The sequence below is a fragment of the Scomber japonicus genome, chromosome 2 (genome assembly GCF_027409825.1).
Source record: "Scomber japonicus isolate fScoJap1 chromosome 2, fScoJap1.pri, whole genome shotgun sequence".
Taxonomy (NCBI): domain Eukaryota; kingdom Metazoa; phylum Chordata; class Actinopteri; order Scombriformes; family Scombridae; genus Scomber; species Scomber japonicus.
This window is the reverse complement of record NC_070579.1, coordinates 15,961,366-15,985,844: the sequence shown is the minus strand read 5'-3', so window position 1 is coordinate 15,985,844 and position 24,479 is coordinate 15,961,366. Positions and strand designations below refer to the sequence as shown.

Genomic DNA, 24,479 nt, shown 5'->3' with positions numbered 1-24,479 from the left:
TTTCAAATAAAATAAGTTACATTACTTTGACTAAGTAATTGAAATAGTTAGATTACTCATTATATTTTAAATAAAGCAACTAGTAATCTGTGACCTATTACATTTCCAGAGTAACCTTCCAAACCCTGGTCTTGAACACCACGAACACATAGAAACATGTGATACTCTCAAGCTACAACATACCTACAGTGTTTCCGCCTGTCTGCTGTCTCTCTTTCATGTTGACTGATGTCTCCTCGGGGGTGTCGCACCGCTGCTTTGTTGAGTTTTGTCCCCTCTGAGGCGCCGTATATTACGAGCCTCTGATTGGTCTACACTGAAAACGTTTTGAGAACGGACAGCAGGTACGTGAGCTGCTACTCATTTAGCTATATCTATTAATTATAAAATAAAAGCCAACTTTTATGTGCATGGTGCAGTCTGCCTCGACTCCAGTGAAAGTATTGAATGCACTCAAAAGAATAATGACCTCCTTTCACATCGTTTAAAGCAACAATATTTAATGGATAGTTGGCGTGAGCGGCCTAGCCACACTAGCAGCTAATGCTACCCGCACGGGTTTTTATCACTTACTGTGTTAGTGTTGGGTCAAATCATTAACATTTCTCAAAACGCACTGCTACATGTAATACTCATGAATAAAACCCAGCAGTTGCATTGAACGAGTGACCGACACACATCACGAGTTAGTGAGTTAGCTCGTAGGAAGCTAATGTTGCTAATTGAAATAACCTGCGACTGTGTGTTTTCAACTCCTCCAGATCACAGTCAAGATGAGTCTCCGAAAGCAAACCCCGAGTGACTTTCTCAAGCAGATAATTGGGAGACCTGTGGTGGTCAAACTGAACTCTGGTGTCGATTACCGAGGTAACATATTAAAGGACGGGTTCACAATTTTTCAAGGCCGACGCAAAACAATATTTAATTTGTTTTTCTTGTTGTAATCATTCCTATTGTTCATACTGACCATTAGACGATCCCTTCATAATGCACTGACAGTATAAGTGACTGGGGACAAAATCCACAAGCCTTCTGTGCAAACTTAATTTTAAGTTTTAATTAGTCAAATTAGATAGATATCGATAAAAGTGTTTTTAATGCCAAAGTTCCTCTTTTTGGTACTATGTCCATCAAAGTGTAACAGGGAAACACTAGGAATGTAATTTCTTGCTAAAAAACACTGTAAATATGGATATCCAGATATCCACTTGACTAATTCAGACTGCTGATCTTCAGATGCATTTTTTGCACAAAAAGACTGTGGACACATTGTGGATTTTGGCCCCAGACACTTACATTGAAAGCACATTTGAAGGAGATCTTTTAATAGTCATTATGAACAGGAGGACTGATTACAGCAATTGAACCTCTTTCAGTGTTCATATGGGCACCTGGCTGTTGTTTTAAGACACTCTTATTTTAATGTTGTCCATTAATTGTGACACAAACGTGCACAAAATAACCAAAACTCTACACATGTGTCTGTTTCTGCAGGTGTCCTTGCCTGCCTGGATGGCTACATGAACATTGCCATTGAGCAGACTGAGGAGTATGTTAATGGGCAGCTCAAGAACAAATATGGTGATGCTTTTCTAAGAGGAAACAATGGTAAGATTCTTCAATTTATACACAATCAAGTATTATCGAGGACAGAAACAGGGAACATATGTACAGGTTATCGACACAGCTTATCTACTGCTAATGCTGAAAACCATAAACCTCAAAATCAAGTGTTTAGGCCGTAGTGTGACAAGGCTAAATGAGGGACAGGGGTTGCAATATTGTACTCAATAAAGTTGATCAATACATTTCATATAATGATGACTTTAAATTGTCTGTGATGTTAATGGAAAAATGCTGAAGGTTATTTTATCAATGTACAAACAATTTAACACTCAAGAGCAGTTTTTAGTTTACACATCAACTTTCCATCATCCATTTCTTGACAGTAATGTTAACAGTAATGACCTGCTATTGTAGAAAACAGCAGGTCAGATGGTCATTATATAATTGTGATAATTGGTTAATGAATTTCTAGCAGAAAGTTATATATATTTAAAAAAGCTAATGAAGCCTAAATGTAAATGTCTTCTGTGGGCTCTAATAACTTGTGGATGGAAATTTGTTTTGATTTTTTAACATTTGTATATTTTTTTATTAAGTCTGAGCTGTCCCCTTAAACCCTATGAGTCAGGCTCTGCCCTGATGATCCTTTTATAACGCTTGAAGCCACAGACATTGGAAGCTCTCGTATCTTGCGTGCTGTCCGCCCTTGACAAATAAAGGACTGCAATAGCACAAAAACCGGTCAATAAGTCATTGTCCATTAATGATACTTGAAACTGTTTCATAAGTTCTGCATCCACCATCAACCACAGTCAGGACTTTTGTTAGAAGAGTCTGTTTTTTGAACTTTTGTCCGTATCCTCATCCCATCAGCTAAATTTTCCTGACATCAGCCATGTATCATATCTACTGTATGATTCCCTCTTGAATGTGAGTCATGCTTGCCAGTGGAGTGCTCGGTGAGATGAAAGAGCCAACAACCATAGATGGGGCTATTTTTGTAAAAAAAAAATGACCAGGTTGATAAAGGTAGATTTGAGTAAAAGTAACAATGGCAACTGTATTAAATGCAACTCAGTGCACCCCTCAGCTTAACATCTCTATCTACAATCCCATAATACTGACCAGTACAAAACAACACTATTATATTTGGGATGATAAATGATTGTTTTTCATAGTTACATCTGGTTCAATGGGAGAATGTTTGTCACAGGTTAAGAATTTGTTTGTGGTCAGCCATGGGAAGTGGAGGGTGGGGTGACTGCAAACCGCAGTGTCAACTTTCAATTGCAGCAGATTTTTCACTAAATCTTCACGTCTGAATGCTTTTATGTAAAAAACTAACTAAAGCTTTTTGGTGAGGATCGAATTGAATGGGCTTGTCATATGAATATCTGTGTAGTGACTAATCAGTGTTTATTTTCTGACTTTCTGAGTTTTACACTTTCTGCTTTTTTAAACACCAAAATTTGCTCTGTGTTAAATAATTAACATTTTATATTTTAATTTCAATTATGGTAACTTTGCATATAGGTTATTGTTCTTATAGAGTACTTTTATCTGAACATGACCATTTGATGCATGAACACATCAAATTACCCTAAAATAGGAAATTTAAATGTCAAAAATGTCTTTGGTGTTGCTCAGTAAAACTACAGATGTAGAAGTCATGTTTATTTATTAATTTATTTCTTCTCTCCACAGTTCTCTACATCAGCACCCAGAAGAGGAAAGTCTAGTGAAGACCATTCTGTATTTTTGTTTTTATTTTCAGAGGACAAGTGTTTTTTTTAGTTGTGTAAAGGTTCAATACTGAAGAATGTTTGTTTTTTGTAAAAGTGGAATAAGTTAATAAATCCAGAGTTTTGATTTATGTCTGATCTGGTGAATATTTTCATATTTTGTTGTTTGGTGTTAAGATCACAAGCGAAACGACTGAAACTGCATGACGATTGGAAAATATAAAATTCAGGTTAATAAGAATTTGCTCTCCATTAATCCCTTTTGTACTTCCTTAAATGTAAATGTAGGGTTTGAAGTAATATCATTTCAACAGAAAGATTGGGGGGGTGCAATTCTTGTCGTGAGTTGTAGTTTATATTTTAATATCTTTGCTTTTAATTCTTGAATAGTGTCCATCAAGCTTCTCCACTGCCAGTGGGACTTAAGCTGTAAAATAATGATTGGTGCTTCTTTTTTTTTGTACTAAATCTTTCACTCTTATCCCCAAAGCAAGCAATGAAGTCCAGATCTACCACTGTTTTACCACAAGGCTTCAAAAGGATTAGAACATAATATTGTAATTTGTCAGTACTAATGTGCTAATTTTGTAATTGATCTTGATAGGACAGGCTTGCAGAAACCCATTACCGAATGGCCTGTGTACAAATGTACACATCATCCCTCATTTACTTTATTCCATCAGGTAATTTGATGATCGGCTGTTTGTATTAGTCCAAATAGAACTATTCAAGTAATGTGCCTCAATAAAAAAAGATAATTTCTAATTGAAAGCACAACTTCTTTTAATCCCCATTTTAGCTTTTATCTCTGGCTAATTTTGTTTTCAAACGGAACATGAGTAATGTTACTGATAGTATCTGCACAGCCATGACTCCACTTCATTGCTTTTTACTGATGGAGCTTTCGTTTCAATCCAGTAATGTAGCTGCATTTGAATTGAGGCAGTATCTGGTAAAGTAAATGTCAGAGCATATGGCTGCATGATGGACTCCCATGCATACAAAAGTCACATGTTGCTTGTTTTAATGCAGCATTGTGGACAGATTCAATATCTACCGCTGTAAGAAAATCTTCACTTACTGGCCATTCAAAGATCCATTACTGTATAACACAATGAGAGTGTGACTGCAGGACTAATCTATAAATGGTGCCACCTGCAGGCTATGTCAGGCTGCATTAACATGTAAACGGATCTGTCAGATCAACTCCCACTGCCCTCTGCTGCAGTCTTCCATGTTTTAGTGCTGTTGAATGTCTCGGAGCGCACAGATTACATTTTTGTCATTTCTGACGGTACATAGATACTCTTTGTTCACAAATCGGGTTTGGATTGTCTCTGCTGTCCCCATCGACGTTGCCCTGTGAAAATGAATGCAGGAGCATATGCAAGAAATTGGAAGTTTATTCCATTTCAGTGTGGCCTGTGGTAATTTAGCAAATGAGTTCAAAAGTGGCATCACCTCATTACGCTAAGATAAGAATGCTATAAATATATGATTCATTAGGCTCTTAATGAGAATGCTGTGGTGTGGAGGCAGTGAGGGGAATTCTTTTCCTTCCAAGGGTGGATTTTTTGAGAGCCTTGTTTTCCAACCTGTACATGCGCACTCTGGCCCCTGGAAGGAGACAAAAGGCTGCCAAGGTCAGGCCCGACTTGAGAATGAAGGACGCGTTATTGATCAAACTCTGCCGAGCTGCAGCTGTAGAGAGGGAATGTTGGGGGTGGGGGGGGGGGGGGGATTGAGCTGCTACACAGACACACACAGGCAGACATAGGCACTGAGTGATGTGTACACAGAAACGCATTGTACACAGTGCAACACACAAAGAATCATTATGGCACCTAGTGAGGGTTAGTACAGGCAAATATTTACCCACTGGAATCATAACCGAGCCGCTGGCTGTGTGGCCTCACCGGGAACCCAATTAATACCATTCACACAAATGACCTAGTGGTAGATATCATGCTATTGAACCCTGCTCTTAAAAAAACACTCACACAGACAAAAACACTGAATGGATGCAGTCACTTTTCTATTTTGCATCTCCATGTGCGTGTCAACATTTGAGTATTGAATTTAGCCTCCCAATCCCTTTCCAAACCCACATTTTTTTCTTTTGAGTCACTGAAATGAGGTGCATTATGAATGTGAAAAATAACCAACCCTCTTTATTTCACATGGTGTTATTTAAAGATTAATTTTACTCTCTGGCGGGTGTAGTTGATGTTAGAGTACTGGTCCCCACTCAACCCAGCAAAGCAGACTGGTTCAGGGTCTCGGCGGAGGATGCTGCAGAGGCTCAGCGTTGACGTATGGAGGTGAGTGATGGAGGGGAGAGGACAAAGGAGGATAGAATAGGTGACAGCCTTGTTATGTAGGAGAAACGCGAGGGGAGACTCAAGTCTTACAGCACCACCAGCTGCCAGAGCTACAAAACTACAGTAGAGACACAGGAGGGAGGAGGGAGGGAAAGTGGAGTATGACTTTGACCCTGACTGATCACTGCAGCATGACTGTCTAGCCTTTTCACAAGGGATCAAAGGATGACAAGGACAACCTGAAATCAGTGTGTTTTTTTCATGTTTGGCTGTACCATATTCTCATTTGGACAAGGACACATTTCTGACTTCCTCTATGCAAATCTATTCAGTCTTTTCATATGAATGGTTTTGCCAGGGTTGACGGAGTCTGCTACACATAGGGAACATTCAAGTTACCTTTTCTCTCTTTTTTATTCTTGTTGCACATATTCAAAGGTATCAAGGTGAATCACTACATGGTAAATGAATGCATCGTGTGTGTGAACGCATTAAATAACGTGGTGAATGTACAGAGGTGGACAAAATAAAAAAGCACCTTACTCTACTGCATAATGCAATCACAGCCTCAAAAATGACTGTTAGGTTTGATCAAAACCTCTCTGACACAAGATAAATACACAGTAAGTTAAACAAAGGTCATGCTTATTCCACTGTATTATATAATTGTTTTTTTAAGAGACCTCTCTCCTCTCAGTGTATTAGGATCTGCACTGTCCTGTGTGAACTTGACCAGCTTTAACCTCTGCCTGACAGCCTGTCATGTGTTTAGGATGTAAATGATGGCGCTGACCTCCCACATTGCGTCTCTCCTCTTACATTCCACCGGCTGGGTCAGAGGTCCTGTTAGGTTAGCACTGAATAAACAAACACCTTAGGAACCGCATAACAATAGCAGACTAATGTTGAAAACAGCTGCTACTGATTAATAAACTGAACCCTCTGTGTTTGTCTATTAATACATCAATCAGCTATAGCTACTCCTCTCCAAATATATCAAGACTGAGTGTGTGTTTATGTGAATCACTGAGGTTTTAATCCAAAATGCTTCCTGCTCCACTTCGTTGTCTTTCAGTAACCTAAATCCAAGTTCAAGTTTGATGGTTGTTTTGATCTTAATTGAGTGTGAGAGCCTGCGCTGGCCTGTGCTGCTCTGCAACCCCTAGGCTCTTTATTTAGCCCCGAGGACAGTCAACCTTGGCCAGAAATGTGACCCTTGACCTTCTTATCTGGAAGAAGCTATTCCCAGCGTGGACAGGGGCTTCTGTGATTTATCTTGGCTCCAGAATGGCAGCATGATGCAGATGGTAAGGTTAGTGGAGCATAACTAGGTACCCTTCAGGAGGCCAGAGAGCAGTGCTGTTGCTCTCATAGAGAATTCACAAGTTATGTGTTGCGCAAGAACTAATGCTACAATAATAGAAAATCTAAGCCAGGAAAACTCTTGTGTTGTACAGCAACAGCGAGTCCTTAAAGCTTGACCCCAAAGGCACTTCCACTGTCCCCCAGATAGTAGAGTTGATTTTGGAAACACGCTTTCCCAAAACCTAACTTGATAGATGTCAACCATATTAAATTATTGACCATGACCTGACCCATTTACACCACAATAAGCTGCAACAACATGAACACAAAGCACATCATCTATATTCTTCTCGATGGGGCAAATGTTGTTTTGTTGGTTGCATCATCCAGCATGTCATACCTGTGTCAATAAGAAGAGGTGAGGTTAGGGGTTAGAGTGAAATGTGGCATACTTGATTAACTTGTATCCTAAAATGTAAAAAAACAGAGCTTTTGCTGAATGGTTATTGAGAATACATTTTGAAAGAGCCTTTTATATTAGTTATGAGTGATGATTATGAGTTATGATTAAAGACTTTAACTAGAGTCTGCCTTAAATTGCAAAAGTGAGAACTTGACACACGACCTGGGCATGACTGAAACTTTACTTGCTTGAGACTTGAAAGCAGAATCATTCAAGTTTTGTATTTCGACCTTGTACAAGACAAGAACAATCAAAAATAAATATATAAATCAACCGGAGACATATCTTGTATAGGCATAGAAGTTGAATATTTAATTGATTGTTAAAAAGGCCTTTTCAGCTTTATAAAAAAAAGACAGCTTCAAAATGTACAAATGTGTAATTCACTGGTCAACCTTCAGAGATCTTAGAGTTATCTTGCAGATTGCTTAGGAAGAGAAATGTACACAAGAAACAAATAATCAAATGTAAAAAAAGTCTTGTCTAACATGCACTGTTATATTTTTCTCCTTCGACACATAGTTTGTTAATCCACGTTAATTCCAAAACCAAATTATCTATCACTCTGGCAAAAAAAAGGAAAGATACATGGTTGCTTGGAAGCATGAAAATGAATAAGAAGTCACTGAATCGCACAAAATAGTAAATTTAAGAATGGGGTCATCAGTGCTTGTGAACAATAATTAGTGAATATGGGGTAAACAGACCGTGTCAGAGAGCCATTTTCAATTGCCTTTTTTGCTTCAGAATGGCTACTGCCTGTCCTGTTTGTCAGCCAAGTCTCACTACTATACACATGAGATTTGCATGAAATACAAACTAACCCTGCACTCAGGCAATTAGCCTCCATTACACTGGCGTTCCGATTGCCAATTTGTCTGCCATGCAAGGTAATCCGGAGTGTTGCTGGCAAGCACCCAAAATGGTAATAACGGTAGTGCAAGAGTCTTTTGTTGTTGTTTCCTCTCAGACTAACGGCCACTGGCGGCTGTTGTGTCACTGGATGAAATGTTGAGGAAGTGGAAATGTCTGCACAGCGGTCAGGAGTCAAGACATGAACCTTTGCCCTTAAAAACTACAGTGCAATGGCTTTTGGGCTGTTGTGGTTTTGGTCTTACTATTACTACTACTTCTTATTTTGTTATTCAGTTTTTGGTGTTATTCTGGCTACAGTACAACTAAGCAATTGGAGGTGCATTATTATTGAGAAAGCACATATATAGCATCACCCTTTCATAGGTTTTGAATAAACAAACAAAAATAATAATAATAATTACAACTCAGTTCCTCTTTTTTTAAATAGTTGTGACCATTGTTTCTCTGGGTTATGATTATAATCACCAATTTTATTGCAAAAAATCTGAGAATAAGGGCAATTTGAAAAGGCAAGGAACAAGCAGTCAGATGAACATACAGGTTTTAAATGAACCACAAATTTAGAATAAGACAAAGACAAAGAAAAAGATTAACAGTAAAGTTATATAACAACCCAAACTCTCCACAAGCATCTGTCACACTTTACAGACTGGCTGTCTGGTGGAATTATGACCAACTATAATTTGCATTTTATTTTGCATTTTTATTTTTGTATTGCAACAAGAGATTATTATTGACATTTTAGGAAAACTTGCTTTTATGTTTTGTATAAAATAGTTCAGATGATTTGGCCAAATTGGTGGGCTGTTTGCAACCTGTTTGATTGCCAGATGTTGTCGTGTTCTCAGATCTCAGCAGTCAATTTGCTAAGTAGCCTACAACAATTATCATATTCAATACAAACAATTGCCAAAACTGTGAAAATAACACCCGTGCTGTAATACACTTGAATGATCCTTTAATGATAGTTTTACAGCTTCACATAGAGCTTAAATAATTTGACATCATACAGTCTTCCCATGTAGTTGCATTTGCTCTCAGTTGGACTGAAGATTATAGGGATGTTCAACTGTCCATGCCACACTGAAATGCTTTTATGTTGGTGTGTGTTTCTTTCAGTTTGTGTGTCCACAGTTATGGAGAGAGAAGCTCAGCGGTTTGACTCGCTGCACTCAGAGAGCCTGTGATATTGCTCAAGGGTAAAGCCAGACAGGAGAGTTATGACTTCAGCCCATCTCTGGCCATCAGGGAGGTCATAAGGAGGCTACAGTCACACAGACTCAACTACACACACACACACACACACACACACACACACACACACACACACACACACACACACACACACACACACACACACACACACACACACACGCACACACACACACACACACACACACACACACACTTACCTAACACAGAGGAACACACACTAAGCCACCTTATCCATCACAAACACACGCATGCATGAGCACGTGCACACTTGCATACTGGACGAGAGCCAGTATTAGAGTCAGGACACTGTCATAAACACAATTACAGCCTTTCAGTCTTGAGCCTCAGCTAGGTCTTTCTCTGCCCTGTGTGTGTGTGTGTGTGTGTGTATGAGAGAGAGAGTGAGAGAGAGAGAGAGAGACAGATAGAGAGAGTGAGTGGATGTATGAGAACATGTGCGTCACAACATATTATGAGGCAGACGAAGGAGAGCACCTTTCACATCAAGATATGATTTCCCGCACAGCAAAGCTCAGGAACAAGAGGCCATTAAATTCAATGTGACACTCCCCAGGTTAGCCACTGATGCTTTTTACGTGGGCGTGTCACTTTGAGAGTTTTTAACGACCATCAGGGAAAGTGGAGAGGGGATGCTCTCGAGCAGATAGACACACACACACACACACACACACCTCTGGCAGAAGGCGCCGGTAGGATCGGAGGTGCAGCTTTTATAGAGGAGACAGATATAAAGGTAATACCTGGGAGAGGAGATATCTGACAGACTTTTATGAAGTGCCACACGTGCAGGGCCAGTGCTTTTAACAGTGCATACATATTGCAACTTGAAACATATTCTTACATCATATTTTTTTTGTTTATAATGACAAAAGATTTAATATCCCCATTAAGAGAAGTGTGTATAACCTTCAAGTGAATGTGAGGTGATGTTTTGATTATCTGGGCCGTCACCAGTCTTTGTGTTTTCTACATTTCATTTTCTACATTTCCAAACCATATCTTAGCTCCTTATGCCCTCTTGTGGAAGATATTGGCAGTGATTTCACTCGCAGCCAGCCACTCACTCAGCCCCCTTGTTCCTTATTTTAATTGACCTGGATTTGTTCCTTTGCTTTGCTGTAATGAAAAAGCGAGAGGTGCCTCGAGACTGAAAATCCTGTCAGCTTCGCCCTGCAGCAATCCCCACACCCCAAAACTGGGTCCCCTTTACAAGATCTACTGTTTGAAGCTGAGCAGAAATAAAAAATTTAAAAGACCTGGGTGCTTCAATGCCTTGCAATGAATAATTAAGAAATATGCATTTCCAGATAATGGAGAAGGGAATTTTAATACATTTGGATGTAAATTCATTGAAGAAACACTTTGGCATATATTTGTGTGGGGCTTGTACATGAGTTTGTCTTGTATCCTTATTTCTCTGTGTCAAGAGACAGTAAAATATTCATCCAGCATTTCACACTGAGTTTGCTGCTATATTAAACATAGAGGATGACTTTTTAAAAAACAGAAACCTGTACAAATGGGACACATGCTCATTTGGGCCCAGAACTACAAAAATATGAACAGAGATACTATCAAGTCTGATGCATATACATATTACAGTAATGCTGTCTGTGTCTGCTTGTCAGTGTGCTGCTGAGAGACTCATATTATCAATACAAGGTAATCAATATTCTACATCATGAACAAGGTCATTCAATCAAAACTTGTTGGATTAAAGATTAAAAGGAGATTAAATTTGTTTTAGAATGGGATAGAAAATCAAACATTGTAACTAATAGATTATAAAGTGATTTTTTAGATACACAGTGCTTCTATGAATATAAAAACATACATAAATATACAAAATACTGAATGTATGAGTGATTAACCACAATCTCATCCTCACTATAAAAGTGTATCTTTTGCTAAAACTAAAATCCAATTAAAATAAAGTAACAGTTTCTCTTTCTCTCCAGTTACCATGTAAAAACTATCTATTTAAAATGCATAAATCATAACAGTTTAGTTAGTGGTACCTGTCAGCACCTCCATCCAACAGTGTTATACCAGGCCACATAAAAAGAAGTATATTTGAGGATGAATTCTCCCTTGCTGCTCATTGGCGTTTTTTTTTTCTCTTGTCATTACAGAGCATAGCTTACAACTCCCTATGTAGTTATAAATCATAGACCATAGGCCTGTTTGACTTTACACTTGATGACTCATCAGAGGTTTAACTCTTCACATTAAAGCCTGGTGACAATTTTATGGCCTCCATACTGAAAGAACACTGAATATGTTGTGCCGTGTTACAACAGAAAAGGACTTTGTCTTCATAACTCATCTCCTGCGAAGGCAAAGCTGGGTTTTTGCTCCGGGCTGCAAGCGGAAAGCCTGGCAAGGCTGGGGCTGAGGTGTGCGTGTGTGTGTATGTGCGCGTGCATGTGTGGTGTTTGTTGTGTGTTTGTATGCGTGTGCTTGAATGAATGTTCGTCCTAATTAAGCATCGGCAGCTTCTTGGACCAGGGGAAGGCAAGACTTCACAGCCATTAAATCAGGACAATGCTTTTTGTGTCACTGGTGCTGGCGCAAGTTGCCCTGCTTCCCCTCCTTCTCCTTGCATCTCTCCTCTCTTCTTACCCTCCCACCTCCTCACCCTCCGTCAGTCTCACAGCTGCCATGTAGCCTAGGGTTCCAAAAATAAATGATGGCTTCCCAAGTGCATGGTCAAGGCCAGGCAAATTGGCAGGGCTGGACCTCCTTCGAGAGCTATAGCAGTGACTTCACTAGTGTGCCCTCTGCTGGTGGATTGTGTTAACTACAACTACACTTCAGTGGACACATTAATGCACAGGAGGTAGATAAAATAACAAATACTGTGATGATGTATATTACAACATCACAAACTACTGCTTCTAAAATTGCCATACAGTTGAATTGTAGCTTCTCAAACACACTACCAGCAATAACCAAACATTTAAATCTTCAATACAATAGTATTAATTTCAGAACAGTTGTATTGGATTCAGTTTTACAGGTGTCCGTGTTATCCTCTACTGGTTTGCAAATACCTCAGTCTTTCTTTAACATGCCATTTGGACATCCCACCTAATAAAAACACTAAGTTCAGATTCTTATTGTTAGATTTGAAGGTTATTGGTTGCCACCCATATGAATTCATACGTCAATGAAAGTACATTTTGTTGGACAAAGAATGCTCCTGTCTCCTCCCCTTGCAGTAGGTGACAGTGGAAAAGGAAGTGAGGACACTGTAAAGTCAAAGTGGATCAGCGTAGACTATTCCCAGAATAAAAATTCAGGTGTGACCACCTGCCTTAGGCTCTCTCAAAAAGAAATTAAGGTCAGCAAAGGACCCGTCTGTGTGTATGCATCTGAGGGTATTTAAATAATATGCAACCAGACACATTCTTAAAATAAGTAACTTTTAAAAACGATTTCTAATAAATAGGTTTATCAATTCACATAAAACTATTTGGATAATTACTTATTTTAGTAATTCTTCAGGCAAATGCTTTCAAAAATGCTGATTCTAGCTTCTAAAAGGTATTTATTGGCTGCTTTTGTTGTAGTTTGTTATTGCTCTAAACTGTTGGTAGCACAAAACAAGACATTTGAAGATATCAACTCAGATTCTGGGACATTTTGATACGCATTTTCACTATTTTCTTACATTTAATAAACCAACTGATTAACTGATTAATTGAAAGCAATCATGGGATTAATTGAATGTTATCATTTTAGAATTGGTTGCAGTCTGACGTCACAGAGTTTAATAAACAGTTGTTTACACCTACACAAACACATTATGCATGTAAGCAGGTACATGAACACACTCATAAACTAAGCCTCGTCTGCCCTCCACCATCAAAACTATGTGCACTGTGGCGGCTCAGTGCTGCAGAGTGGATGAAGTGGCTTAGAGGCAGGTCCTTTGGTCTTGTATTAATTTGACATACTCTAAGGAGGCCATATATATCTTTTATCCATTTAATTAGTTCTGCTGTCTCTAACTTGGTCAGGTCCATTTTATCCTTGACGATATGAGCTGGTCCAGTCAGTCATGGAATTCATCAAATATATGCATTGCATCTCTGAAGACTATTCAGGCTTTAATACATATTCAATGCCTGAGTTATTGTTGTCAAAGGCAGACGCGCTGAACTGCAGTTCAGAGAATTGAGAGCAATTTAACTCACATTTCTGTACAGGCCGTTATTGACTTTGGCATCAAACATTATGAATAATGGCTTAGTCTACTCAAATACAAACAAATGTTCATAGACACAGACCAGTGCTGAGGGCCTTAGGCGTTTTAGCTTGAATACTTTCTGCAAAACAATTTAGGACATGTGTTGCTTGTGAAATGCAATCAAAACATCTCAATAGATGATTTATTCATTTTAACAAAATTTTATAGATGTTTCCCTTTTCCTGTTTTTGTGTTATACAGTAGTTGCACAAATGGGAGAATTGTGTACTAGTGGGTGGACTGGGTGTCCACTAGGGGTCAGGCTGACACAGAACATGGAGTACCTGCTGTGCGTAATGAAATAACTCCACACATGTTTGAACACTGAAATAATGCAAAGCAAGATCATCACAGAAAAATAAAATGTCTACTTTGATAATCAGAAAATGGTTGATTTTGATTTAAACCATTCAAAATACAAAGTATCTTCAACATGATCTAAGTATTTTTATGTAAAAACTGTTAACTATATTAATACAAATTTTGTAGCAATAAATGCAACATAAAAATGAATTCTTTAAGTCGAAACATAAATGGAGATATGTTTTTGTTCAAAATAAATATATTTAGTTCCTGCTGGCTATTGTACAAATTAATTTTTATGTTATATTGATCTTTACCTATGAACAGATCAGATTTTAAATTAAGTGCATTCAAACACTGCGCATCAGCACTCACTAAAAACTATATTTAATATCTTACATATACTTTCCATATAACACTACACTATAATGGCTTTGAGAACATTAATTAATGCAGGAAGATAATGATATTTAACAGTATGATTTTAAATCAAAATGTGTCACTCAGGCTTTCTCACAAGTTTTTCATTCCTGTTTTTTTCCCAAAAATTAAATTAATGAATACAATTTGAAACTGGCCCCTAAAAAACACTGTCACTCATATCACTTTTTCATATTAAATATCTAAAATATTTCTTTCCTCACACCTAAATGTGCATGATGAACAGACAATGCACTGTTACTGCAACGTTCCTGTATCTTATCTCAATGAGCCTTCACTTCCTACTTTGCACTACTTTTCCTCATTGTACCATTTTTTAAAGTCAACCACTGTAGGCAATTTAAAGTCACTGAAAAGTCCAACGTGTTTGAGACAAAAAAATTTTTTCAACGTTTGTGCATTTCCACAACAGACAATATTTAAACCGAGATACAGTGTGATATTCCTGTAAATGACACCAATTACTTTCAATCTGTTACTGGGCAGAAATGTACTGAATGTACTTGAAATTTTCAACAGTTAAATGACGCAGTTCCAGTTTCTTATGGAGGTACAATATATTTTGCATGAGACTGAACTACTGTCTGCAGCTGTGGGTACACCATTTATAAAGCTGTCCTTGCCATTGTTTTTATTCATGTCTTTTGGTAGCATGTGTTTGGCATATAAAGAGTAAGACCTTTCATTTCCTGCCAGGATTTCTTCCATCACTGGACTATAGTAATATAATATAATTTGTAAATCTCCTACAAGCACAACAGGATATTAAAGAAGTATATAAAATATCAGTTTTGAAAAGATAGAAAATGTATACAGCATTAGGATGTCTAAAGGAAAAAGAGCAAACAAACCAGAAGTCCATTACAGGCAGACAATAATTATGGATTTGTTTATTTGGTGAGTGACAGCATAATGTTTTTTGTCATGAGAATGAGAAAGTTCACAGTCGAGAAATGTGCATGAATTTCTGCTGTGCTCCACTTAGTACTTTAAACTTTCACATGTCAAACAGGAATTGAGTGTTTCTGTGAGTTTAAAGTGTTTACTGCATGTGTATGTGTGTGTTGAAATATGTGTTGTGTATTGCAGGGTGTTAATACACAACACAGTGGGAGCAGCGCCAACATAGTGGAGTCTTTAACAAGCTGTCAAGGGCCATAACATTGTTCTCCTGCAACAGTTAACACAGCACACTGGGCAGCTCCAGGTAGTGACACCCTCAATGCACTACAGAGCACCTTTGTGCACACACAAACATATACACACAAAACTGTGTCTGTACAGACTGCTGCTTGCACTCTCACTCCTGGCCCCATACACACCAAAGCAGCTAATAGGCGGCAGTGTTCTTGCTTAATGGAAGTGCAGAGAGAGTTCTGGTGTTGAGGTAGATAGGGCCCTCTGGGCAAAAACACATTAACCTATTTGGAGGGCGTGAATTCTAGATGGTGTTATTAGCAGAGTGTCTGAGCACCTGAGCTGAGCTGCTCTAATACTCAGTGTGAGTTTGTGTTTGTGTGCCAGAGAAAGAAAGGAGGTGAGAGGAAGAGAAAAACATTTTTTTTTTAGTTGACTGTCTCAGTGAAGGTGTTTGCACAATCTATCTCCTCAGTGTGAATCAGCAGGTCCAAAGTAAAGCAGGACTTCCTTCACCGAGGGTTTTATTAGCCTTTTGGCAGCAGCACAAGAAGTTAATGCAGTGCTGGAGTTGTGTGCTGAAAATCTGGCATGAAACACAACTGGCCAAAAGAACTGATCATTGAATTTTATAGAAAAAATGCACAAGTTCAGGGTCAGGTTATGTTGTTATGCACTTTAAAAAGGCAATAAAAAAACGTCACTGTCATTTCCACTGCTACATAGTCAATTTTGCACTAAATGCTTTGAAAAAAAAGGGGGCAATTACGCTTATGCCATCCACCAATTCTATCCAATTAGCCAATTAAGGCTAATTACAGTTTTAGCTTTGGCACAAGGGTTTTCATAATTAACCATTTATCAAGTCTCCACCCTCTTTTCTCTCCAGAAGACACCCAGGCAGCAGAGCAGGGGAGGCGTGCACTCCTGCCTCCTGCTCCGCCAAACTCCCCTGTCCACTTCTCCCCAAGGGAGGGAAGCTGGAGCTGGTCTGCCGCTCGCATCGTATTTCCCTGGTTACCTCCTTAGGGATGTAAATACATTTTTATTCAACCTTTTTTTACACTGTGTTAATTAAAAAAACATTTAATAATTATTTTAGGCACACTGGCAGTCTGCTGTAGAACATAGAGTCTTAATCTGGCCATACATTGCCACCTACACATTATGAATTCATTAAAGTGACCACAGGGTCACCAATGCATCTAACCTGTCCTGTTCCTCTCTGCCACACACAACACTCTAACCCCTATTGTACTACTGCATTATCTACTTTTAGTTAGATTCTCCAGTTTCACTGTGTAAGTGAATTTCGTCGAGTTGTGCATTATTAAAGGGCAGAAATTATTTATCTAATATTCATTATTTATATTTATACAAGGAGCTTGTCCGCAGGGAGCAGGTCTCATTTTCAGCCTCATATTTTGTAAACAGGCAGTCACAGAAGCGACAGTTCCTCTGATTTAAAGAGACAGGCCTGCTTATGGGGAGTGATGCCTACCTTGAATTCAAATGGAAAGGTGTTCAATTTTTTATATTTCTTCATGCAGCATTTGCATTGACTCACTCTCAGATGCTGCTGCTGCTTCCTCTTTCAAATGGACAATGGGAGCAGACAGGTGAGTCTGCAGTGGAAAAAGGAGAAGAAAAACGCCACCTGAAAACTGGACCGACTCGGGCAGAAAGGAGAAATTCAGCCTTTTCTTTGGAAAGTAAATGGAAATGACTAGAAGCAGAACATCCATTGCTCCAAGCTGACCTCTATCTAACTTGATTAGAATTACTGGTGTGATTACATTAATCCCTCCTGATGACAAACAGAATCAATTATACACTTTCTTTGTTTCTTTGCCTCATTTTAAAAAATGAATAAAGTTTGTGGAGAGCTACTTCCAGGGCCTCAAAAAAATGTCTACATACCCCAAAATCCACACAGTTTCAACCGCAAACTCAAAGTGGTAAGAATAAAGTTGTCTACACTGAAAACTCTATTGAGCGTGGAGGTCCGTGCACAAGAAAAAAAAAGAAAAAGCAGTGTTCGGTTAGTTGGGATTGTAACATTCAGTATGCATCTTTCCATGTTAACACCACCAGAAGAGAGACAGAAGGGATGGCAAGGCCAGACAACCAAGAGTGTGTTTGTTAGCCCCGAAAGTGTGCCCGCACCTCCACACCCGCCGCGTCTGAGTACCTTTAAGTACGAACAAAATCACTTTTCAAAGGGAATAATGTAGAACAACATCATGTCAACTTTGCAATATATTTATATATTTCTTTGGGCTGGCATTAAATTTAAAGCAGCATTTTGAAGTTGAGGAAAAGGGAATGTTGCGCTCAAACCAAGACGAAACAAGAGACATGGGGTGCAGTTATGCAAATGAATGAAATAAATGTCAAAATGGCAGTGAAGAATTGATGAGGACAGAGAGCGCTTGTCTTGGTTGCGAGGGAAGTGGATGACTGAGAGGACAAGTGACGTTCATTTTCAAAGGAAAGTTTCACGCCGCTATCATGGCAGCCATTGTGACTCGCAGATAAATTTTAATGCCCCACTCTGACGATTCTGTGTCACTCTCTCTTCCTTTTTCTTTCCTTCTTTTTTTATTTTTTTTATGCAAGTACCCATCGCAAACTCCTCTCCTTATCTTGCTGCGATGACATCCGAACAGACACATGTGCATGTGGCGCGCCAGGACCCAGAAAGCCTCTGCACATGGAAAAGAAAGATGGGGAAAAAGTCTTTATAAAAGATTCATCACAAATGTCTCTAATCCACTACTGCATTGTCAAGGAGATGTTATAAAGCACACATTGTAAATGGATTCTTCCCTCACTGACTAAAGTCATTTCTGCAGAGGGATGGGGGAGTGGAGCCGGGGCGACAGGGGGCATCCTTGTGTGGCACCAGACAAGTACATAGTGTGAGCAGATGAGCAGCACTCTCTGGGACTGCATTACTACCTGTCCCCAGTGCTCTGCTGCCTGTGAGCCCGACTCTAATGTAGCCTACAAGCCGGCCACATTCCCCTTGTCAAGGCCTTGACGTGCACGTCAAAAATTACCCAACCTAAAGTGACAGCCCCCTTTCTTCCTGTCTCTCCCCTCTCTGCAGCCCAGCCCGCTCTCCAACCTGCTAGAAGAGTGCTTTGAAAGCCAAGACTGCCAATGCCACTCTTCAGCGGCAGGCACTTTATTTATTCCTCACCGCAGGCAACGGGAGGTAAAACAATATGGATGGCACTGTGGAAGCTCATAATATTAGCTTTGGCTGTGGGCACTGGGCCATAAATATCGCACTGCCTCGTGAAGAATATGATTGGAGCCACTTGAAGTATCAAGATTTTGAGCAAAGGTCTGAAAAAATGGGAGGGGGGCGGGGTGTCACTACCTTTCTTTCATCTCTTATCAAATCACCCTTCAGCTCCTCCATCCTCCCAGCGCAAAGTGACATAAGTCTCTCATGCTTTTAGTGGCACTTTGAAAAATAAGACCTCAGTGAAGCAAAAATAATCACTCTTTTCAACACTCCACTTCATCTGGTGATGCTCTTCACTCCTCCATTCCAGAGCCCCTTCAATCACATATGATGATATTAAGTATTATTTATTTATTTTCTGTTTCAGAGGAGCAGAGGTTGTAAAAAGGAGAAAGCGTCAGGAAGGTGGAAAGGGAGCCCCGTCCCGCCACAAACACACACACACACACACACACACACACACACACACACACACACACACACACACAAACATACACACACACACAAATATGCACATACGCACACACGCACACACACAAAATCAAACACATTTTGTACAGCTTTGATCTCTTGCACTGTTTGACTTTTACATTAGTACAAACGTGACATTTTATGATCCAACGCTCTTTTTAACCTCATCATGGTAATTTGTGTGTGTGTGTGTGTGTGTGTGTGTCAGGATGAGAAAGAGTGGATGAGAGAGGGAAATATTTTAGTATGTCTCATGTCTCTCATTACGTGCTTCTCTTCAGGAAAGATTACTTTTTGATTTATAATATAGTTACAGATGCAGATGCTGAGAAGTGTTTTTACACACACACACACACACACACACACACACACACACACACACACACACACACACACACACACACATTCAGAGTACATCTTGTTGAACTTCTCCTTCCCTAAAGACATGCTCATTTAGATAAAGACAGGATCAAGGACAGGGATAGAGACACCTCAGCCTGTAAAACGATGTTTCACCGATCAATAATCTTTTGTTGCTTGATCTCACCTCTGTTCAGCTCAACGCGTCCCCAGACTGACACTATGCTGTCTGTGCTTTATTTATAAGTAAATTAAAGACAGGACTCTTGTTTTTGACTGTTTTTTGTATTTTCCAACATTTTGATAATGAATGAAAACTTGACTAGGACATAAATGTGTCTACTGATGCCTATTACAAAAATGATCATTATTTATTATGTGTTTATGTATTTAACTGGACACAGTTTAAAACCTAGAGCTTGAATCATTCAGAAAATGTCGTCTTATTCACTTACAAAGTATGTACCTAACCATTTTCTAATTTAAGATGCTCCATCACCTCCCTCAACTTGGGATTTTACAATTCAGTAAAATGACAAATCATGTATTTAGTCGCTGTCAGTTATTTTCTCCTAAGATGAAGAATATTGCAGTTAGTGGATCCAAATTCATTGACTGTCTGAAAAAAGACAAGAGCAAAGAAAACACCAAAACCTAGATCATTTTGTACAGTGCCAAGAGATTTTAAAGATTTAAAGATTAAAGAAGATTTTAGGTACTCCAGTGATTTAGTTCTGTACTTTGGAAACTCACAGGAGACAGAATTTTTTAAACATGGTCAAAATTGAAGCAGTAGAGACCAAGATATCTGTAGTATGGGTCAAGCTCCAAGATATCTGTAGTATGGGTCAAGCTCCAAAAAAAGGCTGGATCCTATATTTCCCATAAAGCAAATCAGTAGCATCCTTCAATAGAGTCTTAAGTAACCACTTATTTTAAACACCTCACCTTGGATAAACTTAATATACCCTGCAAGAATACAATTCACCACATATGGAGAATGAAGTTTACACTAAAAATAAATTAAATAAATGTTTTTTTGTTGTTTTGTTTTTTCTACATTGGTTAAAATCTCTCTTTGGCTTTTCAGTCATTAAGATGCTTTCAAGGAAATTTCTCTGGTAATCAACAACCTCTTAAAAACTCAGCACTACTAACTAAAGCTCAGCAACAGTTAGACCTTTGTATCTCTAATCTCTAACACATTACAGTTATTTTCAAGAAGCTTCCAGCACCTTTAAAGTAAGGCCTAACTAATACATTTTGGGGCCGTTGCTGAAACTGAGAGTAGGGAGTAAAAAAATCCCAATATTGTTATATTGGCCGATAACCTTTATATAAAGAAACAAATGTATACTTTTTACGATCCCTCACATTGATCCCTCAAATGTTGTTATCAAACACTTGTGACAAAGATACTGGAGACCATGATATTTTACAATTCAACAAAAAACTTGATTGATATAAGTGCACTGAAACCGTGAAGTACATACAAAAATATATAAAACTTGAATTAAAAAAAGGATCAAATGTACATAAAATGTTGCATATATAACTTTAAAAAATAAAAAAATATTGGAAGCAACATATAGGACATATATACTGATATTGGTATATCTTTGATTAGCCAATATCGGCCAATAATATCAGCTGATGGATATATCATACAAAATGAAGCATCAGTAGGTTTTGACAGTGACATAGAAAGAGACAGAATCGTACACATAATAAAATTAGTGAAGGAAAAATGGCATGACACCTGTTCTAGCAATGAACTGTTTGGATAAAATACATTTCTGTCTTTTTTTCAACCAAATTTATTTTGTGGGAACTTTCAAAAAGTACATGTACCTTATTCATAAGCGGTAGTAGTTTGATTTGAATTTCACATACTGTAGAAGCGAGCCAGAGAATGAGTATCAAGCCTTTCTGTCTTCCTGTTCTCTTGTATCTACATCAGTGCACAGACAACACTCACTTCTGAGCCGGGTCACTTAGGACCTCTGCCTCATCACTTTAACTAAGTTACACAATCCTTTGCTCCGCTGTCTTTTCATCCCCACTTACCCTCCTCTCATCTCACCCTCCTGCACTCGCATCTGTGTGCATCTGCGTCCCCAACTGCTGCGCAATTAAAGAGAGATGAGCAGTGCTGTTAGTTTATAAAAAAAAGGAGTGAAAAAACATAATGTAGTTTGTGTGTCACCATCAATTTACTGCATGCTGAAACTTTAAAAGAGCCAATGAATAATTCCAGAGGAGAGCAAAGGGGAAGAAGGGTGGCGGCGGGGTGGTAAAAGAAATAGATGGAACATGGAAAAGAAGACAACAGGAGGAAGGGGGGGTGGTTAGGGGGGGGGGGGGGGGTAGAGAAAATGACATTGTTATTCATCCGACTCTTTGTCACAAGTTGAGAGTGAAAGATGCGAAACTTCAAGCACACAGTCTCCCGTGGGTGAAATACTGCAGTTCAAACAAAGTAAACAACTGTTTTACTGTGATGCACACTTTAGTCTTGCTGGAGGCTAAGTTGCCTTCCTGCTGCAGCTGGTATTGTGGCACACTTTGCCGGCAGGGGAGAGCACGAAAATTGTTGCAAAGATCTCACAGTATTCTCACCAAGAGTGGCACGCAGGAGACTCAGAGCCTTGTTGTTATTTACATAAAATGAGCAGGTTGCCTTTCATGAATGGAGGCTGCTTGAGCAGAAATGGAGTTACTGGATGACACAGTAGAAACAATCTGCTCTCATATTATATATAGAGAGATAACTTACTGTCAGAGATTAAAAATGTACAATGTGTTTGATAAGTTTTCCCAATAACTTTTAGGCAATTACATAAGCGACCACTGGAGCTCAACGCCAGGCTGTTTTTGATACAAATGTGGATTTCAATAAAGCCTTTTTTAATTAAAAAAAGGAGCTGATGTACTGAAGTAGCTTAGACTGAAGGAAAATGTCACATTGCAATTTTGTTGTCAGTAAGGCTGCAACTAACAATTATTTTCATTTTCATCGATTAGGCTGTCTATTATATTCTTGATTAATAAATTAGTTGTTTGGTCTATAAAATGCCAGAAAATGAAGAAGAATTGTTTCCCAAAGCCCAAAATGCAATCTAAATGTTTTGTTTTGTCTTGACCAGAGTCTGTAACCCAAAGATATTCAGTTTACTATCAGAGAGGACTAAACCAAGCAGATAATATTCATATTTAGGAAGCAGGAACCAGAAAATGACCAAAAATAATGAATCTATTATCCAAATAGTCGTTGATTAACTTTCTGTCAATCAAGTAATTGATTAATTGTAGCAGCTCTAGATGTCGGCATTGTGCTAAACTTAAATGGATGATACACCCATGATTGATTGTTCAGTCCTAAACTGTGACAAATAAAATTGGCTGACTTTTGACTTAAACCAGGAACAATCTGATCAAAGATTAAGAAAACAAGACTTAAAATATTACCAGACATTCACAGCTCTTGGTACTTGACATGTTTGGATATTCTGATGCCAAAAGAGTATTGAGGTGATTACCAAGATTTCAACTAGGTTATGTGTCTCATACCTGTTTAGAGAAAACAAAACAAAAAAATATGGTCAAAAACAAACAAAAATGAAAAATATTGGATACAATGTGTGCAAGGAAAAAAAGGGCCTTAGGTGAGCTACAGCTGTTTAGTGATAAGATAAGGCTTTAATGTTTTACCTGGTCCAGGAGAGAATCCCCCACAAGAACACGAATCAAAGCTCCTATTACAACAAGAAGATTACACAGAAAACATGTGAGAGTTTGTGCAGCATGCAGGTTGTTTGTCTGAATCATATCATAAATTCTAAAGTCTGGAGGCGTAACCACCATTTATCCCTCTCTCAAATGTGGGATTTGAGCTTCACCTTAAAAAAAAAACAGAAGAAGAAAAAAATAAAGAAAAGAAAAAGATAACATGCCCTCAGCCTTTTTACTGTAGCAATTTAACTTCTAACAAAAAGACATAGGTTGTGTATGTGATCCATGTAGAACAGCAAGATAAACAATGATTGAAGCTAGTTTATTTTACAGATGTACATAGATGTATCTTGAGTTGAGATGTCACAGAATAGAAAGAGAGAGGAATGATAAAAACCATGACATGGAAAAAGCTGCATGTTATTGTACCTTCAAGCCTTTTACAGCTGTGGTACAACAAGATCTCTTATATGAAGGTTACCAGAAGTATATTATGGCCACATAATCATACAGTAACGCAACTAAAACTGCAACAATTAACATTAGAGCTGCAATGATTAGTCAGTTAATTTATTTGTTGCCAACTTTATTAATTTCAAACCATTTTGATGACGGATTAATTTTTCTTTTGTCATTTTTCAGAAAAAATCCAAATTCTTTAATTCCAGCTTCTCCAATGTGAATACTTTGTGCTTTCTTTAGTCTCCTGTGAAAGTAAACTGAATTTCTTTGTGTTGTGTAATGTTGGTTGAGTCCACACAAGACATTTGATCATAATTGTTGATTGTAGGCCTAATTGACATAGAATAATTTGAGTGATGGGTTTTTCCTTTTGACCTATGATTATAACAGGGTATTACAGTTGATTTGACAATGTTCAATTTATGCTTGAAAATCTCAGCACAGACATGAATACACTTTACAGACACACACACACACACACACACACACACACACACACACACACACGGAGCACGTGCATCAGCTGAATTTCTTCAGACATGTAATAACAGCATGT

General features: G+C 38.5%; 1 protein-coding gene across 1 annotated transcript; it reads left to right on the top strand.

Moving 5' to 3' along the window:
• The first annotated feature begins 276 nt into the window (after positions 1-276).
• lsm6 (LSM6 homolog, U6 small nuclear RNA and mRNA degradation associated) lies at positions 277-3,435 on the top strand. The gene is made up of 4 exons (XM_053332639.1): positions 277-344; positions 762-867; positions 1,495-1,608; positions 3,271-3,435. The coding sequence occupies exons 2-4, from the start codon at positions 774-776 to the stop codon at positions 3,303-3,305; spliced, it is 243 nt and encodes an 80-aa protein (XP_053188614.1). The 5' UTR covers positions 277-344; positions 762-773; the 3' UTR covers positions 3,306-3,435.
• Positions 3,436-24,479: the final 21,044 nt, after the last annotated feature.

What these genes read in the sequence shown, in the direction of transcription:
- lsm6 (XM_053332639.1), top strand. Translation starts at nt 774, where the DNA reads ATGAGTCTCCGAAAGCAAACCCCGAGTGACTTTCTCAAGCAGATAATT. An exon ending in CTCTGGTGTCGATTACCGAG is followed by an intron (nt 868 to 1,494) that starts GTAACATATTAA and finishes CTGTTTCTGCAG; the next exon opens with GTGTCCTTGCCTGCCTGGAT. An exon ending in TTTTCTAAGAGGAAACAATG is followed by an intron (nt 1,609 to 3,270) that starts GTAAGATTCTTC and finishes TTCTCTCCACAG; the next exon opens with TTCTCTACATCAGCACCCAG.